Here is a 20,009-nt window from a genome sequence, read left to right as displayed (position 1 = left end):
CACCGAATTCAGCTTTTATGAGGTGACCTTGCCCTTGGCCATAGTATTTATATTTATAAAAGAATCCGGTCTTTTTTAAGTTTACCCATGTGAATGTAGTTCAGCAGGACATTCAAGGGCTCCCTAAACCTTCGGGCCCCTAGGCGGCGGCATTCTTTCGTACCTTATTTACGCCACTGATTACGGTATTATAAGCGTGTGAGGCATCTTAAGTGAATGCCAGGCCTGTGAACCCCTTCTCCCTAGTGTTCTGCCTGATTGTTAAAAAAAAAAAGGCAGGCAAGCAATTTTAGTTAAAAATAAATCGCTCTCGACTTATCAATTTGTTATAAATATAATTTATTCCATAATTAAATTTCCATCACCAGCGGCCGAGCGGGAAATTCCGTGAACACTGGTAGTTTCACTTCATTCAAATCCTTGCGAATAGAATGAGTTTTTTTTATGTGAAGCGTCTGTATCTATTATGAAATCCTCCACGAAAGTATCCCTCTCCTTAGGCAAACACCTTTTGTGTGTTTTGTCATAATCAAATAAATAAAAAACACATGATTCATTTTATTTACATACTGCCTCAGCCAAACAAATTCGTTAGAAAGGAACTAAGATGAATCTGTTAATGGATTTGGACTTATTCGCAAACTACAGTCTCGTCAACCTTCTTATCAACATAGCTTGCGTGAAGTATGCTGGAATTCATAAAAGTTTTGAATGTTGTGCCAAAAAGACTGAAATTGAAAATGTGAAGTGTTGCAGCTGTCTTACGTCTGGAAATATTGCTAACTTTAGAGGTTGCTCAAAACTCCCCTCTATTATCCAGCAAAATTCTTTAGAAAAATTTTATCCTAACCAAAAAAAAAAAAAAAATAAATAAAATAAAATAAAATAAAAAAAATAAAAAAATAAAAAAAATAAATAAATAAAAAAAATCTGAAATGTTTCAGATTTTAATCTACGTCCAAAGGGGCGTTTTTTAACATTTTGTGTGTTACCTTTCTTTATTAAATATCATGTTCCTCGCACTTAAACCATAAGATCCAGTGCAACAGCAATATCGCAAAATAGTTTTAAAACGAGCATATCTTTAGAATTTCCGATACAGAGACTCACGCGCTGGAGATAAAAATGTTTTTTCTGCACAACGTTGCCATTGCTCGCTTTGAAATCCTTGAGTTTGTTAATCAAAAATTCGTCAAAGTTTTAAAAAATAGGAAATCGATCATAAAACAAATTTCAAATTTCAAATTGGGTCTTCCACATGCTCATATTCGTTGGAGGATTACGTTATTCAAAATTCGATGACTCTATGTACCGTTATTTTATGACAATGTGAGAAATATACATACATTTACGCAGATTTTCATTATTTAATTTCTTCAAATATAATGCAGGACTCTAACATTTTATGGCAACAGTTTGAAAAGTGAACCGACATTTATCCGTCCGACGCAAAATGCCAAAACGAAACTAATAGTCCTTCGGGATTCAAATCCCTTTGGACTAAAAAAAAAAAAAAAAAAAAAAAAAAGAGAGAGAGAGAGAGAGAAAGGTTTCAAATTTTAAATTACGTCTAAAGAGGCCTTTTTTTAACGTTTTGTGTTACCTTTATTTATTAAATATCATGTTCTTCCCACTTAAAACATAAAATTCAGTTCAAGAGCAATATCTCCAAATAATTTTATATTGAGCATATCTTTAGAATTTCCCATACACACTCTCGCGCGCTAGAGATAAAAATGTTTCTTCTGTACAACGTTGCCATGGCTCGCTTTGAAATCATTGAGTTTGCTAATCAAACAATTGATAAAGATTTACAAAATATGCAACGTTCTCAGATGTAATCAAAACAACCAATCACTATCCACGAAGTCAAAACACGAATTTCATTAAAGAATTGTTTATTCTTTTCTCTATTTTTAAGGGCGTCTTCGCATGTAATAATAATTAATCACGAATCTGTAAATTCGTAATTGTTTATTACTTTAAATATTTTACCTTTCAAAGTATTAAATATCATTAATTGTTATGTCTCGTAGCTTACTACATTGTGTTTTTATATTAACTCGTGACCTTAAGATATCATAATTATTTCTAATTATTAGGGCTGGCACCATTTTCGTTTGAGCTCTCCGTTCGACTCATTTGTATTCATAAAATGATTCAAAGATTTTTATAATACCATATAAGGTATTTTATCCCTCTTTTCTGCGTGCTTTCGCGCAGTCGGAGCGTTTTCGAGAGGTCCAGGTTCGAGTCCCGGCGAGGGTATAGCTCCTTTTTCATGTACTCCTGCTTCAAAAATACCCAATGTCTCTACAGTGGCGCCCGAACTAAAAGGTGGTGGATGGCGACTGGGCCTCCTAATCCCCAATCGCCTTTCCTCCCTTCTTCCAATATGCCTTCGTGTTGTAACGGTAGCACACTCAGCGCGTACTCGAGAGGTCCAGGTTCTAGGGCATTGTAACGAATCGAGAGTAATATATATATACTTTTGGTGCGACCGATTGCAACCAAAATAAGAAGTGCACAACTAAATGTTATAACAATTCTATATACAAAATTTCAACGTTCCGTTCTGAGCTATTCGTTTTTTTGACTGATGCGAGATACATACATACGTAAGTACGTACAGAGGCCAAGAAAAAAATTCTCTTCTGAATCCATTTTAAATCAGTTTTGTAATTCATTTTGAAAAAAAAAAATTCCCTTTTCGACGAAAAAGCACACGATTAGGCCAACAGGCAAAAAGGCAGAGTTTTCGGTGCACAAAACTGAAAGTTTATTTTTGGTTCCACTCGGCCAAAAAAAAAAAAAAAAAAAAAAATTGAAGGTGCAAAAACTGACTTAATTCACTATTCTGCTAAGTTTCAAATGTAAACAAATATGGCTTCTATAGTAAACAAAAATTAGGCTTAGCAGCACTTACACAATTTTTAAATTGTTGTTAATTCTACAACTATTTCATGCACATTAGTTAAAGAGCTAAAAACCTTAACCGAAGAAAAGAGTAACATAATTCAATCATTTTTTTAAAGCAAACATGCACAATCTACCAACATATGAGAATAATAAAAAAAAAGAAAAAGAACTGATCTCACCGAGCCAAGTAACACAGTGGGTATGTATTCAATGAATTTAAGTATTTAATTCTATATATAAAATTTCAACGTTCTGAGGCTATTCGTTTTTGAGTTATGCAAGACACATACATAGCAACGTACATGTACGACAGACGTCACGAAAAAATCTCTTCTGAATCCATTTTAAATCACATTTATAATCCGTTCGGAAAAAAAAAAAAAAAAAAAAAAAAAGAGTTCTTTATTCTGCCCTTACGTACAGATGTCACACAAATAATTGTTAAATTGCATTCGATAGAGGTCAAAATGGATATTTTCGTTGAAATACGATACCCTCAATATTTCGTGAATACAATACTTCCTTTACTTCGTACAAGGAAGTAAAAATTGTCTTTGATTAAAATTACTTCTCAAAATTAATTGTCCTAGAAAAAAATCTGCAATTAAATGCAAATTATAATTTTTAAAAGAATTAGACACAAATAGATTACTTCTCTATAGATGTTGTAACTTATATTTATGACGTAATACAAAAATTATTAAGCGAAGAAAATAAAAAAAAAAAATTGAAAAAAAAAAAATATTGTTATAGAATTAACGTCTACTCTTACTGATGGATGCGATTTTTTCTTAATTCAGGAAACTTGTGATAATGGCCATTCTAATAATACTTTATTAAACTTAATTTTGAAACCATCCAGAAATTGTTCTTTAAAAGATTATGGTACTTAAAAAATTATCACACGTCTGTAACAAAAAACGAAAACTTCAAACTCACAGTTTTAATAGTAATTAAAAATTTCTATACAAACCCATTTTCTTTACAATATATAAATAATGTTTTCTAAGTAATATACATTTTAATGGCAATTTTTACAATGAATATAAGCTACTAATAATATCTGTTATAAATTCATTTGCTATATTAAAGTGTACGAATATAGTTTGATGAAAAATGACAGCGTTTTTATTACTAAACCCCGAGCTAAGGAACTGCAATGTTTTGAATAAATGATGCTTGAATTGTAACAAATATTGGTACTTACGTATTAATGTAACCACCTTAGCAGAAGTCACCAAATTTTCAAAATGCACCAAACTCCGGAAACTGTGCGTATAACCATACTTCTGGCAACCATGCTCATACCAGTCCTTCCAACGAGATATATACTGAATATGAAGTCGTTATATGTTGTATGAAGTCATTGAGTCCTTCAGTCAAGTAATGCCACCATTTTCATATACTTTTTCTTCTGTTGTATTCGAAATTCGGACGATTTTTACAAGCACATCGTGATATTTTTTTTTAATCTTAGTTTTAAAATATGAGCTTAGGGAATTTGCCAACAATGGACGAAACTGCAGTAAAATTTCTACAAGAATACAGACTTTTGCTGAAAATGTTCTAAAGCGAACAACGAAGAAACGCATTTCCTGGATAGCTGTTGTTGCAGACGATTAAAGTCAAACTGTAATTTTTTTTTTTTTTTTTTTTTTTAAGTGAAAAGAGAACGCTGAGTACTTTAGAAGAAGAAAAGCGCAAAAAAGTTGCAAAACGATTTGAAGAAATATGTAAGTTTTTTTTTTTATTATTTTATTATATAATCTTTATTTAATAATTTAAATTTGTATTTTAAATTGCTAAAGAATGTTTTCTTTTCATATATTGATAATGTTGCCAATTTACGATAAATATCGTTAATTTGGGAAATATTTCTAAGAAAAGGCGTGAAAACCATCAGCCTTGCGCCCGATAAGTAACGTTTTACCTTTTCATCTATAAGAAATCCCCAAATTGCGCCAAGGTGGTTGCGTTAATACGTAATTTGACTTCTTTACGTCAAAAGTTGACCTAGATTCTAATTTCAATATCTGTGATTTTACGTTTATTTTCAGCTTACCTTGACGTAATGGTTAATTAAATTAAAATAATTAGAGAAAACAAGTTTAAATGAAATGCAGCAAAAAATGTGTATAATTTGATAGGCAGTACAAGGAAATATTCAAATACCTAAATATTAAATTTTCAGGCTGACACATTTAAAATTGCTCTAATTGATCATTAAAGAACTTTAATTAACTAAAATTAAACATAAGTAAATTATGAAAACTTCTTCAGAGAAAAACTTGGAAAGGGGGAAAAACTGAATAATTAGAAACTAATTTCTTTCCCTCATTTATTAAAATTTCCTTCGACGCATATATAAAAGTACTTTGGAGTTTTATATGGTTATTAAATTTTATAGGGAGCTTTATGTCGTTTATATCTGTATGTAAAAATTATTAATTTCTTTATTTTCTACTTTCTTATACGACGTTTCGAATCTGATAAATTTGTACCCTTAAAAACTATTCTTCATCACAGATTCCAAATGCTCATCCATCATTCGCGTTTTGTTCTTATTGATTTTCGACTGATGAAAGAAGCTGTTCAAGTATAAATATGTTCTCAAGCAAAGCGATTGTTTAGCGCAGAAATTCGCGTTTGAGCTTATTTATTTTTTGACAGAAGTATTGATGAAATTTAATAAAATTTGTGTCTTCAGATCTTTGAATAAGATTTATATAACATTGTAAATTAGTTTGCTCCCTTCGTTGATTTTTTGGTAAGTTATTCATGTTCGTTTTTAATGGTAATGAAAATAATGTAAACTCGAATTTCAAATAGCTAAAATCTTTCCAGACCGTATTTACAACAAATGCATAACTGAAATTTATTGGCGGGCTTCAAGAAACTGCTTCGTGGCCGCTAGTTTCTTTGCTTCGTACCCGCTAGTTACACCACTAGTAATCACACCACCTCTTTGAAACTAAAATTCACTATATGTTTTTAGTTAGATTATAATTTTCGTCAAGAATGTGTGTGTTTTCCAAGCACTTCACTCCTGATGGTTATAATTTGCTACATTAGTATATTTTCATCTTCTGTTTTTTATTTTAGTATCCCAGTTTTCAGTTTAGTAGTCTATACTTTTTGTCAGAAGGTTACAAATTCGATCTGTAGGAAAATATATGAGATATTAATGTTAATTTCAAGGGTTATGTTGTGTTATTAATAATAAATAATCGATTTTGCAAGTTTTAAAAAAGATGTATAAAGTACGTGTTGTATGCGTTTTGCTGATATTAGCTGTCAGAAGAATTTGTGAGGTTGACTGAGAATGATGTTCAAAATTAAAATAATATACAGGCATGTAATATGCATCATTAAAACATATCACGGAGTTATGAGTACTGTGCAATATTATACTCGAAATCTGTGTAGAAAAATCAGTACCTTAAAAACACAAGATGTATAATGGTATGAAATTTTAAAGAGTATCTTCTCTCTTTTTTTTTCCTGCAGTCTTTTTTCCTTTATGGTATAGCTTCCTACGAAAAGAGTTAACATAGTGCAAACAACTTTCAGCTCAGGTCTGTTCGATGTCGCAGACGAATTTGAAGCACCATCTATTGGTCATTCAATCAATCAAACAAGATTCTTTGCATCATGCTTTCTTCGAATGACGACTGCTCTTTAAAAATTAAATTCTGGCCCTTTTTAAACGAAATTTAATTAAGAAGACCTTCTATGAGTTTTACCTTTTTCTCATGCTGAAAGCATTATCTAAAAAGCTTTTATTTTTTATAATTTAGGCTTCAAAATTTTCCCTTAGATGAACCCCTCTTTTGATGTAATTATTTTTATCTCTTATGATGTGGAATTAAAGGCCTAGCCTAGCCAACACGGATTCTACTGAGAGTCGGTGTAAGCCTAACGCATTCCGTACATTAACTTCCTTGATCCTTGATGATCATGTGTTTCTTCGGGCTCAAATGCTTAGATTTACGGTGCAACGAAACCTACTAAGAAGTTTGTCTGTATCTTGTAACCGAGTGATATATATTGGTAAATATGAAGATTAAAATATTATCAGCCCTTGACGACAATTATATGTATTTAATTATTGATGAAAAAACTAAGAAAGCAGGAATTGTTGACCCTGTGGAACCGAAGAAAGTTTTGCAAGCGGTATCAGAAGAGGGAGTTGAACTAACAACAATATTGACCACTCACCATCATTGGGATCATGCTGGTGGAAATGCTGAATTAGTTAAACTGAAAAGTGGTTTAGAGGTATACGGAGGTGATGCTAATATTGCAGATTTAACCAGGAAACTATCTCACGGTGATGAATTCCATATAGGTTCTTTGGTTGTCAAATCATTACTCACACCTTGCCATACGAGAGGTCATGTTTGTTACTTTGTTGAAGACAGTTCACAAGGTCCTCCTGCAGTATTTACGGGGGATACTTTGTTTTCTGCTGGTTGCGGAAAATTTTTTGAAGGCACTGCTGAACAAATGTATGAAGCTTTGGTAAAAATCTTAGGTTCTTTGCCTGATAACACTGAAGTTTATTGTGGTCATGAATACACAGCAAAGAACTTACTATATGCTGCTCATGTGGAGCCAGGTAATACAGTTATTCATGATCGGCTTAAGTGGGCAAAAACCAAAAGAGCTGCAGGTGAACCAACGGTTCCTTCAACTATTGGTGATGAGAAAACTTTTAATCCATTCATGCGAGTACATGAAACTGATGTATTGAAACACACTGGTCAGAGTGACCCTATTCTTGCTATGCAAGCACTGCGCAATGAGAAAAATAACTTTTCAGCCCGTATTTAAGTATTATCGTTTAATGCTAAACATTATGAATAATTAAAAATTGCAAATGTTTTACTAATCACATGTTTGATTCTCAAATGTTGTAAATAGAAAAGATACGAATTTATTATATACATTTTTCATTACTGTACTTGAGTCAAAAGAAATAAAAATTCATGTTCAGTAAAATTTCTCTTTGTAATAAGTTGTAAGATATAATAAATTATTAAACACTGTATTTTTTCAAAATAGTTGCATGAAAGAAAGTTCGAGTGGAAAAGTATGTGAGTAAAAGGAGTTCATTAATCATTACCCATTCACTGAAATTTGTGTCACCATGTGGAATATATTAGCAGATAAATAAGCAAGATTTTTATTTCCTCCTTTGCTTGTATATGTGTACCAAATATTTGCATTTGAAAGTGCTAAGTTTAATTTTATATGTTGATTGAATAATTGTGCTAAGTCAAAATGTCGTATTTAGAATACTTTATAGATGTTGAAAATAAATCTATAATTGCTATAAAAAATTAATTATTTTTGTATTTCCAGGTTATGATATAAATATATGTAATATGTTCTAGGATATAATATAAAAAGTATACAATTTTGTTCATAAAGGAAATATCATATTTTCTTATATGTCCATTAAACCTTTTAACATACAGCTAAGGCATTTTAAGGACATAATCTTCTATATAGTACAGTTCCAAAAAGAATCATAAGTCGAAACAACTTATTGTTGATTTAAGTTTTTACTTAAGCAGAACAAAATCAAATCAACTATCTTTAGAGACATTTAAAATTAGAATTTTGAAAACTTATATAGACTAATTCATCAGTCTTATCTATCAGTTGTTTATTAGATATTAGACCGTCGTTATCACTTTAAAAATATTTCCTAAAGATAGGAAGTAGAATGGCTGAAAGAAAATTGAGTGATTGAGATACAGGGTTAATTCTGTTTCGCCAATATATAGCTTGGTACGCGTTTGATTGATGCATCTCAGTTTACTTATGAAAAAAAAAGTGGTGAACTGTTATAACATTTTCAGGTACTTGTGTATTATCAGAACCACCTCTGGGACATTTTGGCAAATTTTATGGAAGAACAATTACTTTTATTGTAAAAATTTATATACAGTCAAAAGCCGTTAATCGGGACTTTGGCGATTCCGGATTATCGATTTTTCCGGATTATAGATCATCAGTTTAAATCTTGTAAGATGGCATGCAGAAATTCTAAAATTAAAAATATGAAACCGTAATTTATGAAATAAAGAACAATTATAATCTAAAGGGTATCAAAATTTACAAAAAAAAAAGCTTAATATTTATTTGTTTACTTTATTAAACATTTCTTTCAATGCAAGTTGTTTAAGTTGCTTCATTTTTTGTACTAATACTTTCTCTTTAATTCTATAAACAGACATAATTTCTTGTTCAGTTACAAAGTTCCGCTGAAGTCCCGTAATTGCTGTGCCGAGAATACCGACGAACTTGTCAATCGAAATTTTTCGTTTTCACTACCCTCTCTGTCACCTTCTTCAAGTCTTTATCCATTTTTTGCAGCAATTCCACTTTTTGTTTGATGGACATCGAAACATACTTTCGTTTTGTAGATCCTTTGGGAGCTCCAGCATCGGAAATTCTATTTGACATAATCGAAAGTTCAAGTTTACTTTTATAAAATTGTTCTTACAGTCTGCAAAAAATAATAAGCCGGATCGAATTTGAAGATTAAGGAACAACGCAATCATCAACATTAACTGAAATAGATAATTAGATAATTTTAGCTTATACCCATATATACTATTTTAGCTTATATTATTAATTATGTGTCAACGCGGCGCATGTGCAGAAAGTTTTTAGCTTTGAGGTCCGGATTATGGGTGTCCGAATTAACGACTTTTGACTGTACTACATACATATTCTACATGTAAACTATATGTTTATTTCAAATGACAATCCACAAACAAATGGTTTTCTTTCTGTTAGGTGGAAATTTCATAATGATCTGTTTGAGAAAGAATTAAAAGCATTGTTTCCTTTACTAATTTTGCAGCAAAATAATATATTCCTGCCTAAATGTCGCCTCCTTTTCTTTTATTATTGGAAAATCATACAAGCACAAATTTTAAAATTGAGTTTAGGATAAAAAATAATCATAATTTTTCTATCAAAGCCATTGAACTTGGAATACAACAAAAGAAACACACATGAAATGGCAACATTGGAAAATGAATATTTGTCATGTGCGTGGCTGCCTGAATAATTGTTATGCACATGGTAACCAGAGTTTGTTGTATTCTGAAGCTTTGGTGATTTCTACTAAGGTGGTTGCGAGGTTAGAGTAGACGTTAAGGTACCCCTTGTATTATGGCGAAGTTGTTTTATTTATCGCCAAGTTGTTGTTTCATTTATGGTAGCCTGAGTAGTTGAATGTTATGGAAAACCTTTTGTAACGTAATCGGGTGCATGATTCTGGGAAATTTTGAATCATGGGATGTTTCTGTGTAAGCGTTTTTGTGGTGCGTGTTGGTTTGGTTGTTTAGACAGTAGAATGGCTGAATGTAGTAAGATTAATTTAAAGTTTCTGTACGATTTGGAGCGAAAGGGGAAAAGAGCGTTAATTGACTGGTATGTAAATGAAGGTTTACTTAGTAGCCATTATAAGTGTTCTGTATGTAGGAAGGATATGCGTCTAGTTGAACATAAAAACCGTTTAGATGAATTTAAATGGGTTTGTAGGAAGAAAGCTTCAGATGGTCACTATGTGAAGCATTCGATCAGAAAGGGTACCTGGTTTGAAAAAGTTATTTGAGTATGATATTTTGATTTTTACGTGGCTCTGGGTTTACGAAGCGAACTTAAAAATCATCAGTGTGGGATTTGTTCTTGAAATAGATGAAAGTAAATTTGGGAAGCAGAAGTATAATAGAGGTAAATGAGTGGTGGGAAAAGAACGAGGGACGAGAAGGTGTTTCTTTGAAGTGGTTGAGGATAGAAGGAAAGAAGCTTTATTGAATGTAATCGAACGAAATATTTTGCCAGGTACAACTATTGTATCTGACTGTTGGAAGTCCTGTAAATCATGCAGTCACGTTTAAAGATCCAGAAACGGGAGTTCATATAAATAATATTGAAGGCATGTGGGGTGTGGTGAAGAGAGATTTTCGAAAAAAGTGTCATTGACAGTCAGGAACTACGCAGGATATTTTTGACGCTTATGTAATATTTCATATATCTTCGCCAATCGGTAATAATGATAATGATACAAAGTTTTAACACTAATACTAAACTGATGAAACACCCCAAAATATAATAAATTTATTGAATTTTTTAATTACGAGATATATGATATGATCATGGAAGAAACTATAGGTAAGCTGTGATCAAAGGGAACCTCCACGGATTTACAATCACAAAGGATGCTTCAAAATATTCATTGGTTTTCTTGCATTTAGTAACTTTCATATATTGCTATCTGAAAGGGATTATTGGTTCAATCAATTGTGAATAATGCTTTTAGTATGAATGTTTATCTTGAAATAAAATCTTCTAAAGCCAAAAGAAATGACAAATACCGTAAATTGAGATCTTCAGTTGAAAAAGTGAAAAACAATTTTCACTAATTTGGAATTTTTAAGGAAAACTTGTCAATCAGTGAAATGATTGTAAAGTATTTATGATCGCCCTACTCTGAAGCAATTTATTGAATCAAATCCAGATTGGTTTGGGTTAAGTTTTGGGCGATGTTAAAGTAAAGATGGATAATGGTTTTCTTTCTCAATTTATGCTATAAAAGAAAATAGCCAGGAAACAGAACCTTTAGGTACCAGAGTAGTTTAGTAAATTTTATCGGTAGTGGAAAATCCAAAAAGTTATTGTGTATATTTTGACAATTTTTACAGTAGCTATGCGTTGCTTTATAAGTTGAAGGGAATGAAGTTTAGAGATACAGGCACAGTGTATATAGTTCAGTCAAAAAAAAGATTTAGAATCTGTTCCTCATGGATCATATGGCTTTAGGTTTGATACCAAAAATTAAATTTTACTAAATAAGTATAATGTCAATAGGTGTGTTTCAATGGTCACAAGTTTTGACCAGATAAAGCTCCTGGCTGGAAAAGAAAAAGCATGTATATAGTTCCTCAACCTTGACTGATTCATAACTACAATCAACATATGGTAGGAATGGATCACCATGATTGACTTTTGGAGAACCATTGTATTGCAGTTTGCAACAAAAAATGATACTGTTTTTAAGAATAATTGATATCACTGTTTTATTGCTCTTGCAGAATTGGTAAGGGTAATTTTTCTTTAGGATTTTAGACACTGCAACTTGGAAAGCTTAAAAAAAATTGAAGACAAGATTTATAGACTCATGATTCTAGAAGATTCCAAGAAAATGTGACAAAATGAAAAATTACTTCACGGTATTAACACATAATGGATATATTTTGCAGAAAGTTTGTGATGGATTTCGGGAAGAACAATGAAAACATAATATTTGATTGTTTTACTTCTAATACTAGAAGTCTTTTTCTTAATACGTTTATCTTCCTATATGTTCTCTACCTTCACTAGACATAAGCATGGAAAATATCAAAAATGCTTCTATTCTTATCACATGGACAAGCATTTATAGAAAGGAATTTTTCTATTAATAAGGAAATTGAAAATTGACAATTCAAAAGATTTATCTTATATGTCTTAATGCATCATACACTAGGCATTTTCTCACCTAATGCAATCTCCTTGGATCCTAAATTCTGCTCTCAGTGCCTGCTTTATTAGATTATATTTAAATTCTAAAAGTTTTGTCATTTCTAGATTTTGTTGCTTGGTGCCGCACTAAATTCTAAAAATTCTGCCTCACTGGCTCTCTAAACAGTCCTTACCATATAGTATATACACAGTCCAGTCACATTAATGTGACCATCTGTCAAAAGCCAGAATAACCACCTTTCGCAGAGCGGACTGCTGCGAGACGTGCAAGAAGAGAGTCACATAGGTCCCTGAAGGTGTTCTCTGGGATGTTGAGCCATGCCGACTCTAATGCCGTGGCCAGCTGCGCTAGATTACCCGGTTGAGGATCCATGGCGCGAACAACTGGATCGAGATGGTCCCACAGATGCTCGATTGGGTTTAAGTCAGGTGAGTTTGCTGGCCAGGGGAGGACGGTAAACTCATCCTGGTGCTCTTCGAACCACGCACGTACACTGGCAGCTGTATGGCACCTCGCATTGTCCTGCTGGAAGATGCCATCATCCTGAGGAAAAACAATGCGCATGTAGGGGTGAACATGGTCTGCAAGGACAGATGCGTACTTGTATTGATCCATTGTGCCTTCCACAATGATCAGTGAACCTAGAGAATGCCAGGAAAACATTCCCCAGACCATAATGCTCCCGCCTCCAGCTTGGACCGTTCCGGCAATGGTTGCAGGGTGGTTCCTTTCAGAGGTTTCACGCCTTATACGCCAATGTCCATCTGTCCGATGGAGCATAAAACGCAATCTGTCGCCACTCAGTGGACGTCCAGCTGCTGTACTGGCGTGCAAATTCTAGCCTTCGCCGTCGATGAACAGCAGTCAGCATAGGTGCACGAACCAGGCGTCTGCTTCGGAGGCCCAGACGCAGCAATGTTCGCTGAATAGTACTTTGGGAGACACTTTTGGTAGCCCCTTGGTTCATTTTGGTGGTCAGTTGCTCAACGGTAGCCCGTCTATCTGCCCGAACGCATCTCCGCAACCGTCGTTCGCCTCTGTCATCTATGGCCCGTGGTGCACCACATTTGCCACGTCGCTGATTTTGGACAGCCCCATTTTGCCATGCACGGTACACTTTTACCACGGCGGCACGCGAACAGTTCACAAACTCAGCCGTTTCGGAAATGCTTCCACCCTTGGCCCGAAAGCCAATGATCATGCTCTTTTGGAAGTCGGATAAATCGCTTCGTTTCTGCATTACGCCAACGATTGAAATGTTTTCCGAAACCCTCACACACCCTTTACATACGCTCAACTGCACTGTGCTGCCACCTGCCTTCTGTGATTGGTTATTTAACTCTGACATGGAAAGTACGTGGTGGTCACATTAATGTGACTGGACTGTAGTATCTATCCATTTTATATTTATTCTGAATGTTCATATTACTAAAGAAATCAAATTAGCAGCTTCTATACATTTTAAATGCATGTAGCTTTTTATAATAACAGATATCTTTAATTACATCCCAAAATGAAGAGAAAACGTGTTGAAGAAAGAAAATTATTCTTCAAAGATATGTACAATTATTATTATGTAAATTAACTAGTTTATAATTTCAGCATTTACAATAACTTCCCCTTTCTGTTTCCTCACCAGAATGCAAATCGATTAGATAGTTTTTTAATTGAGGTTTTGGGTGTGTAAGACAGAAGTGTGTTTCTGGCCTCTGCTTACATGATGTATTGGTTCCTGCCAGCTCTAATAAATTTGTAATTATTCGTCTTTGCGTTACCATAGCCAACATTTGAATTTTTTATAATGATAGAGTTACTTAGCCAGTTTAAATTAAAATTAAATTGTGTAGTCTTTAACTACTACTCCACATTTTTAATTTGAATTTGACTGTTCCTGTTTAATTACATCACCAGAAGGTTTGGTTGATTTTGCTAGCATAAAAACATGCCTTTATGTTCTAATTTCTTTTTAAATAAGAGGCTTATTTAAACCTTTATCTGACTTTGTAGTTACTATCAGACATAGTGATAATTTCCTTCATGTCTGTCAGGGATTTTGGACTATTTAACTTTTGCCAGATCAAGTAAAACTTTACATGTACACTGTTGAGAAATTCACAAGTTAGGAGATAAAACATGCAGAAATTAGTGGGAACACTGATTTGTGTATTGAAACAAATTTCTAATTGTTAGAAAAATGCTTAAAGAGAAGGAAATTGATATAAATTAGCCAAAATATCTGGTAAGGCTTCAAGTTAAAAAGATGCGTAAATATTTTGTTGAGTGTTGTTGTAACAACTTCTAATGTTTAATCTTAATATCGTTTAAGAATCAGTGTCATAAATTACATATAAACTATGAAATATTATTAGATTGCGATTTTAAAAAAGCTTTTTTAAGAAATAAAATTCTATAGTGGCCATGCCAATCTATAACGATTAAGGGTATCTAACAATCTAATTTAATTATTTGTAACTAACTGCTCATCCTTAAAAGTTATCTCTGCATGTTAAAGTGAGTTATTCCTTTCATTAATTCTTATTGTGGTCACAAGATACAGCACAAAAATATAAAAATTAATGTAAAACTTATTCTTTGCATCTAGTGAGACTTAAAATAATAAAAAAACAGCTTATCACTTCTGGTGCTTTAGTGGCTTATTGGAATTTTAGAGTACATTAACTGGGTTACAACAACCCTAGGAACCCTACGAAGATATGATACTTAACCTTTTCGCAACGGCGCATCTTTGTTTAAGACGCTCGTGTGGGACGGAAGAGAATCGAAGGCAGTCACCGTACAGGACGGAGGTTTTGCATCGCTAAGCCTAATTTTATAACAAAATCAGAAAAATAAAAGTTTCACTTCTAGCATCGTAATTTTTGGTATTATTTTAGATTATTACTTGAGCTTTTATATATGTTAAAATTAGCCCTTAAAACATTCTTTTCTTTATTTTACATGAAAATATACTTAAAAAATTGCTTTTCTTCTAAAATAATTTTCGGAAGCACTATTCAAATTATTCCAGTTTTAATTGATAAAATCCATCAATAAAGTTTTAAATTAATAAAAAGAACACAATAAAGACTATTTACAGTAAGAAGTAACAAAATTTAAAATGAAAACGAGTGTAGTAAATCTCGAAGCACAAAGAAGTATCACTTTGTAACTCTTAGAAAAAGTATCACTTTTTAACTCTTTAGAAAATGAATCAGTATTCTCATTTGCATTAGTAAATGGTTCACTAACCATACGAGGGTATTCTTCCTCAGATAAATAGCGCGTTTCTGCCATAATAGACTGGAGGTGAGGTTTTCCTAAATAAAAAGAAGGAACGGAAATATATCTGAAGGCAATGCTAAACATAAAAAAACTCCGCACAGTAACCCTAAAAGACCGTACATAGTAGAAGAAAAAATAGAATAAAAAAAGGAATTGGATATAAATCAGATACGAGAATGTTTATGTTTTCATTAGCACGCAGTGATTTAAAGAGCCCACCTCTGTTTACGCTTTCCCTCCGCCCCCCCCCTCGAACAGCTGATGAGTAAAATACCAAAGTCAAGCAGAATATATCAAAATCAAGCTCAGGAACCTAAAACTGTGTTCATTTCAAAAGTAATGGACACAGGATGCCATCTAGTGGCCTTCAGAAGATCATTCCACCTTAAAATGTGTATACGCATCACCCGTCCTCTGAATGCGATCTTTACTGATGCGTCGATGGGACGCCCGGCTGTAAGAGACGTTCTTAGGGAATGAGTATATGGGACGCCCGTCCTGAAAGGGTTAATTGCGTCAGAGAGACACAGCACAACTAACTTTCAAAACTTGCCAACCGTGCTTACATCAGGCTTTCACACTTGTTCTGATCAGCAGGTTTGTCTCTAGGCAAGCAACAGCAGTGGCAATAGCGAATCTTCTGTTACAAATCATGCTGATTATGATTTTAATTATCATTTTAACCTAAACCGTTTGATATAAAATCTACCTGCTGTTTACTAAATCTCTAGACTGAACAAATATGTGATGAAACGAGACATAAAAGAAAACAGTAGCATAAAGCTAACTTGTTAGTAAAACATAAATAAAATGTCACTAATCTTCTTTCAAATGTGACCAACTATCATAAGTGTAAAATATTTAATGGTACTTGATAAATTTTAATAAACTGATTTTCTTCTCAAATTTGTTTATAATTATGTTTAATAATAATGCATTCTATTTACGGATCTATTTTATTCTTAGGATGGTATTACAAAAGTGAACTTCAGGCATAATTAATATCTTAAATTAAATTTATTGAGTTCCCATTTGCTGACAGGTCTTTAATTTTTTTTGTTAATTGTCTTTAAATGTACTTAATTTCCATGTACAGAAATGTATATGGACCCTGATATGTAATATTCTCAAAACTGGAGAAAATCAGAAATGTTAATCAAATATCTATGGCATGCCCTTTATTCTCTGATGTGTAAGAATCAGAAACAACTCATTATCACTAAGGTTGTCACTCGGTGAACATGCAACACTGGAGCAAGCATTACTGAATTAGATTACTAATTTTTAAAGTGTCCATCTTTTGTGAAATGGAAGAGTAAACATATATATATATATATATATATAAAAAAAAAAAAAAAAATTAGAAGTTGTATAAAAATACTGTATATTTTTCTTCCTTATACACTTATTATCTATGTTGCTCCTATCTCATTATATTATGGCATAGAGAACTAAAACTGCAAATACATGCCATCCTATATGACGTATTTTAATATGTAAAATACCAAGATATTTTCATCCGAATTTCTTGGAAAGTAATTATGGTATTAATGTTATTATAGATTTAGTAGCTAAGTAGTTGCATGTAAGATTTAAAATTTTTTAAGGAAGATAAGGGGATTCTGAAAATTGAATTGTATATTTCTTTTAGAAATGTTGGGCATTTCGTTTCTTGAAGCCATATAAAAGAATTTGAAAAAAATTAAATACCTGAGAAATATATAATAAATATAAAGCTGTCATATGATTAAATTTTTTTGTGTAGAAATAATAAAGATTTGTAAATCACTATATAATAATCAATCAGTGGTATACTTTAGAGGTATTACATGATCCATCATTAAATTTTTTAGGCCACTGTTCTTTTTGTTTGCTTATTTATGCCGAGAAAAATGTACATTTTATGTGTCATTAGCATACTTCTAACTTCATATTAGTCTCTCTCTCTTCTTGATAATTAGGGTCTCCTCTGGTTTGGTTGAACTTTGGTTAAGTAGGCTGGTAACCTAAAATTTAAACATAGGCTGAGAAATGTCATCTGTTTGTAATAAATTTGTTGTTGGGTATCAAATTATTTAACATCAAGAGAATAGTCCCATTATTTATTTTTCCATTAAAAATGTCAACAAATAAGTTACTGTTGTATATATATATGTTTAAAGTTCTTTTGTTAGATTTAATATATGAAAGGCATAAACATATGATGAAATATTAGTATATATATATGTATAAGTACGAAGAAAGTAATGGACATGTATCTCTATAACAGCTATCAAACACATAAGTTAATTAATTCAGCTTCTGGCCTTTAATGCATATTATGTAAATTTCCATTTCATACATTTTTAATATTTTCTTTTTATTCAACTTTTCTTCCTTGTTTAATTGCTTTTACAAAGATTGCATTGTATTCATTAATTTTGCAAAGTTTGCATTGAATTACTACGATTAAAGGCAAAAGTGTCGAGGGACAATTTTCTCAAGTCAAACTCACTCTTATAAGAATATATCTCGATTTTAAGATTGATTTTAAAATTTATACAGCCAATTAATAACTGAATTCTAATTAGCAATTTTACTTAAACTCAACTTACTTAACTTGTCTTACTAAAAAGCGTTTTTGTCATAATTGAGAAAAGATGAAACACTTTTGCATTTATTAATCAGAATATGTTAATTTATGTCGTACATGAGAATCAGAATATGTTATTTATTAATCAGAATATGTTAATTGATCAGAAGTTAGTTTGTTCCCCTTGAAAAGTCAACTAATTTCGGGTCAATGGCGATAATTACTTGGTTTATTGATTGCATTTTCATTTTTAATTTAATGTTTAAAATTAGGCAATTTATTATGATTTATTAAATTGTTTATATATATATCATCATATGTTTATGCAGATCTTCACTTAAGACTATGTTCAGTTGGAATATCTTAATATAAGAGTGATGGTTTTACCGAACCACCATCGTCAGCTGCAAAAGCGCGAGATAGGATATAATGATCAGATAAGATACGAAAGCTTGGTCAGAAAATAAGCTAGTGGCGCCATCTGTTGATGAAGTCCTGTGAAAATTTGAAAATATAACGCAGATTTTTGTTGTTTGACTTCTGAATTAGTATTTACTTGGCGTGTTATTGTGTCTTAATAAGAGTAATTTGTTTATGATAACAGCCAATTTCTGCAAAAAATTTTATTGCTTACTTTAATTTATTAACAAATACATTACATTAAGAAAAGGATAGAAGAGCAATAAATACCAGGATAGAAGATTGTTGATAAGCAATAACAAATAAATGGGCTAATTCTCTTTATATTTATACTTTTATTAAACAATCTATTGTATAATAAAATTTTGTTGTGAAAATACTAATAAAAAATGCTTCTCTAGAGAACTTTCCATGGTAAAATATCTAATATTTATGTTATATACATGTGAATAAATTGAAAAATTTGCTTGAATGTACAGAATTCCATGTAGAAAGGTTAGAAACAATATGGTTATGTTTCTATGAAATGAATATTTTTTAAAGAAAAACACATTTTATGAACAAAATTATAAAACATATATGTATTTAATTTTCTTTATATACACAGAAAAAAGTTCAATGGCATGTTTAGAATGAAACAGTGAGCAAAAAGATCAGGTGTATTTAAAATAATTCCACAGACGTAACTGTTAGAAAATGAATAATGCAATTAAGTTTCTTGGATACCATGTTCCATAAGAAGTGTCACTTCTTCTAATGGGGTATGAATACGGATTTGTTTTTCAATCATAAAATCTATTATTTGCTGTACATCTTCAGGAAAATACTTGATTCCATCCATTAATAATTCCTAGAAGAGAAAGGCAAACATTAGTTTGGAGTTTTGATTCAAATTTATATGTATGTTATATAAAATTGCATCTTAGGTTATTATATAAAAAAGGAACTTTTACACTGTATAAATAATTCATTACTCTACATGAACAATTTTCAAAGATTATTTAGCTTGCTGTAATTATTAACATAGAAGATTAAAAAAGAAAATATTTGTATTTATGTATACTGCTGATAGAATTTCAACACTCTTGCACTAATTACGAGGGTTGGAACTTTAATAGTGGCAACTATTTATTTACAAGGAATACAAAAGTGATTCATGTCACCATGTTTTACAGTCCTTCAATATAGTCGCCAGCATTGTATACAACTCATTTCCAATGATGTGGAAGTCGCAGAATACCTGTAGCAGTGCCTGTTTTGTTGATAGTT

General features: G+C 31.9%; 2 protein-coding genes across 5 annotated transcripts in view; one reads left to right on the top strand and one right to left on the bottom strand.

The window, feature by feature from the left end:
- The first annotated feature begins 6,890 nt into the window (after positions 1-6,890).
- Positions 6,891-7,920, top strand: tzn (hydroxyacylglutathione hydrolase tenzing norgay). Its single transcript, XM_035356099.2, has one exon. It carries the CDS (start codon positions 6,976-6,978, stop codon positions 7,750-7,752), a length of 777 nt encoding a protein of 258 aa, XP_035211990.1. The 5' UTR covers positions 6,891-6,975; the 3' UTR covers positions 7,753-7,920.
- Positions 7,921-19,306: 11,386 nt separating this feature from the next.
- The window catches only part of LOC118186083 (nuclear exosome regulator NRDE2), a 66,448-nt gene continuing 65,745 nt past the window's right edge, over positions 19,307-20,009 (bottom strand). For all 4 annotated transcript variants that reach the window (XM_035356088.2, XM_035356089.2, XM_035356091.2 and 1 more), the window contains exon 12: positions 19,307-19,590. In XM_035356088.2, coding sequence (XP_035211979.2) covers positions 19,450-19,590 — 141 coding nt within the window. In that variant the 3' untranslated portion in view covers positions 19,307-19,449. The remainder of the gene's footprint in view (positions 19,591-20,009) is intronic.

Source organism: Stegodyphus dumicola, chromosome 12, assembly GCF_044657685.1.
Source record: "Stegodyphus dumicola isolate Sdum_Otavi_A_Nest chromosome 12, ASM4465768v1".
NCBI lineage: Eukaryota > Metazoa > Arthropoda > Arachnida > Araneae > Eresidae > Stegodyphus > Stegodyphus dumicola.
This window is presented reverse-complemented; position numbering and strand designations above follow the sequence as displayed.

Bases quoted from the DNA above. Each gene is read 5' to 3' on its own strand.
- tzn (XM_035356099.2), top strand. From the start codon at position 6,976: ATGAAGATTAAAATATTATCAGCCCTTGACGACAATTATATGTATTTA.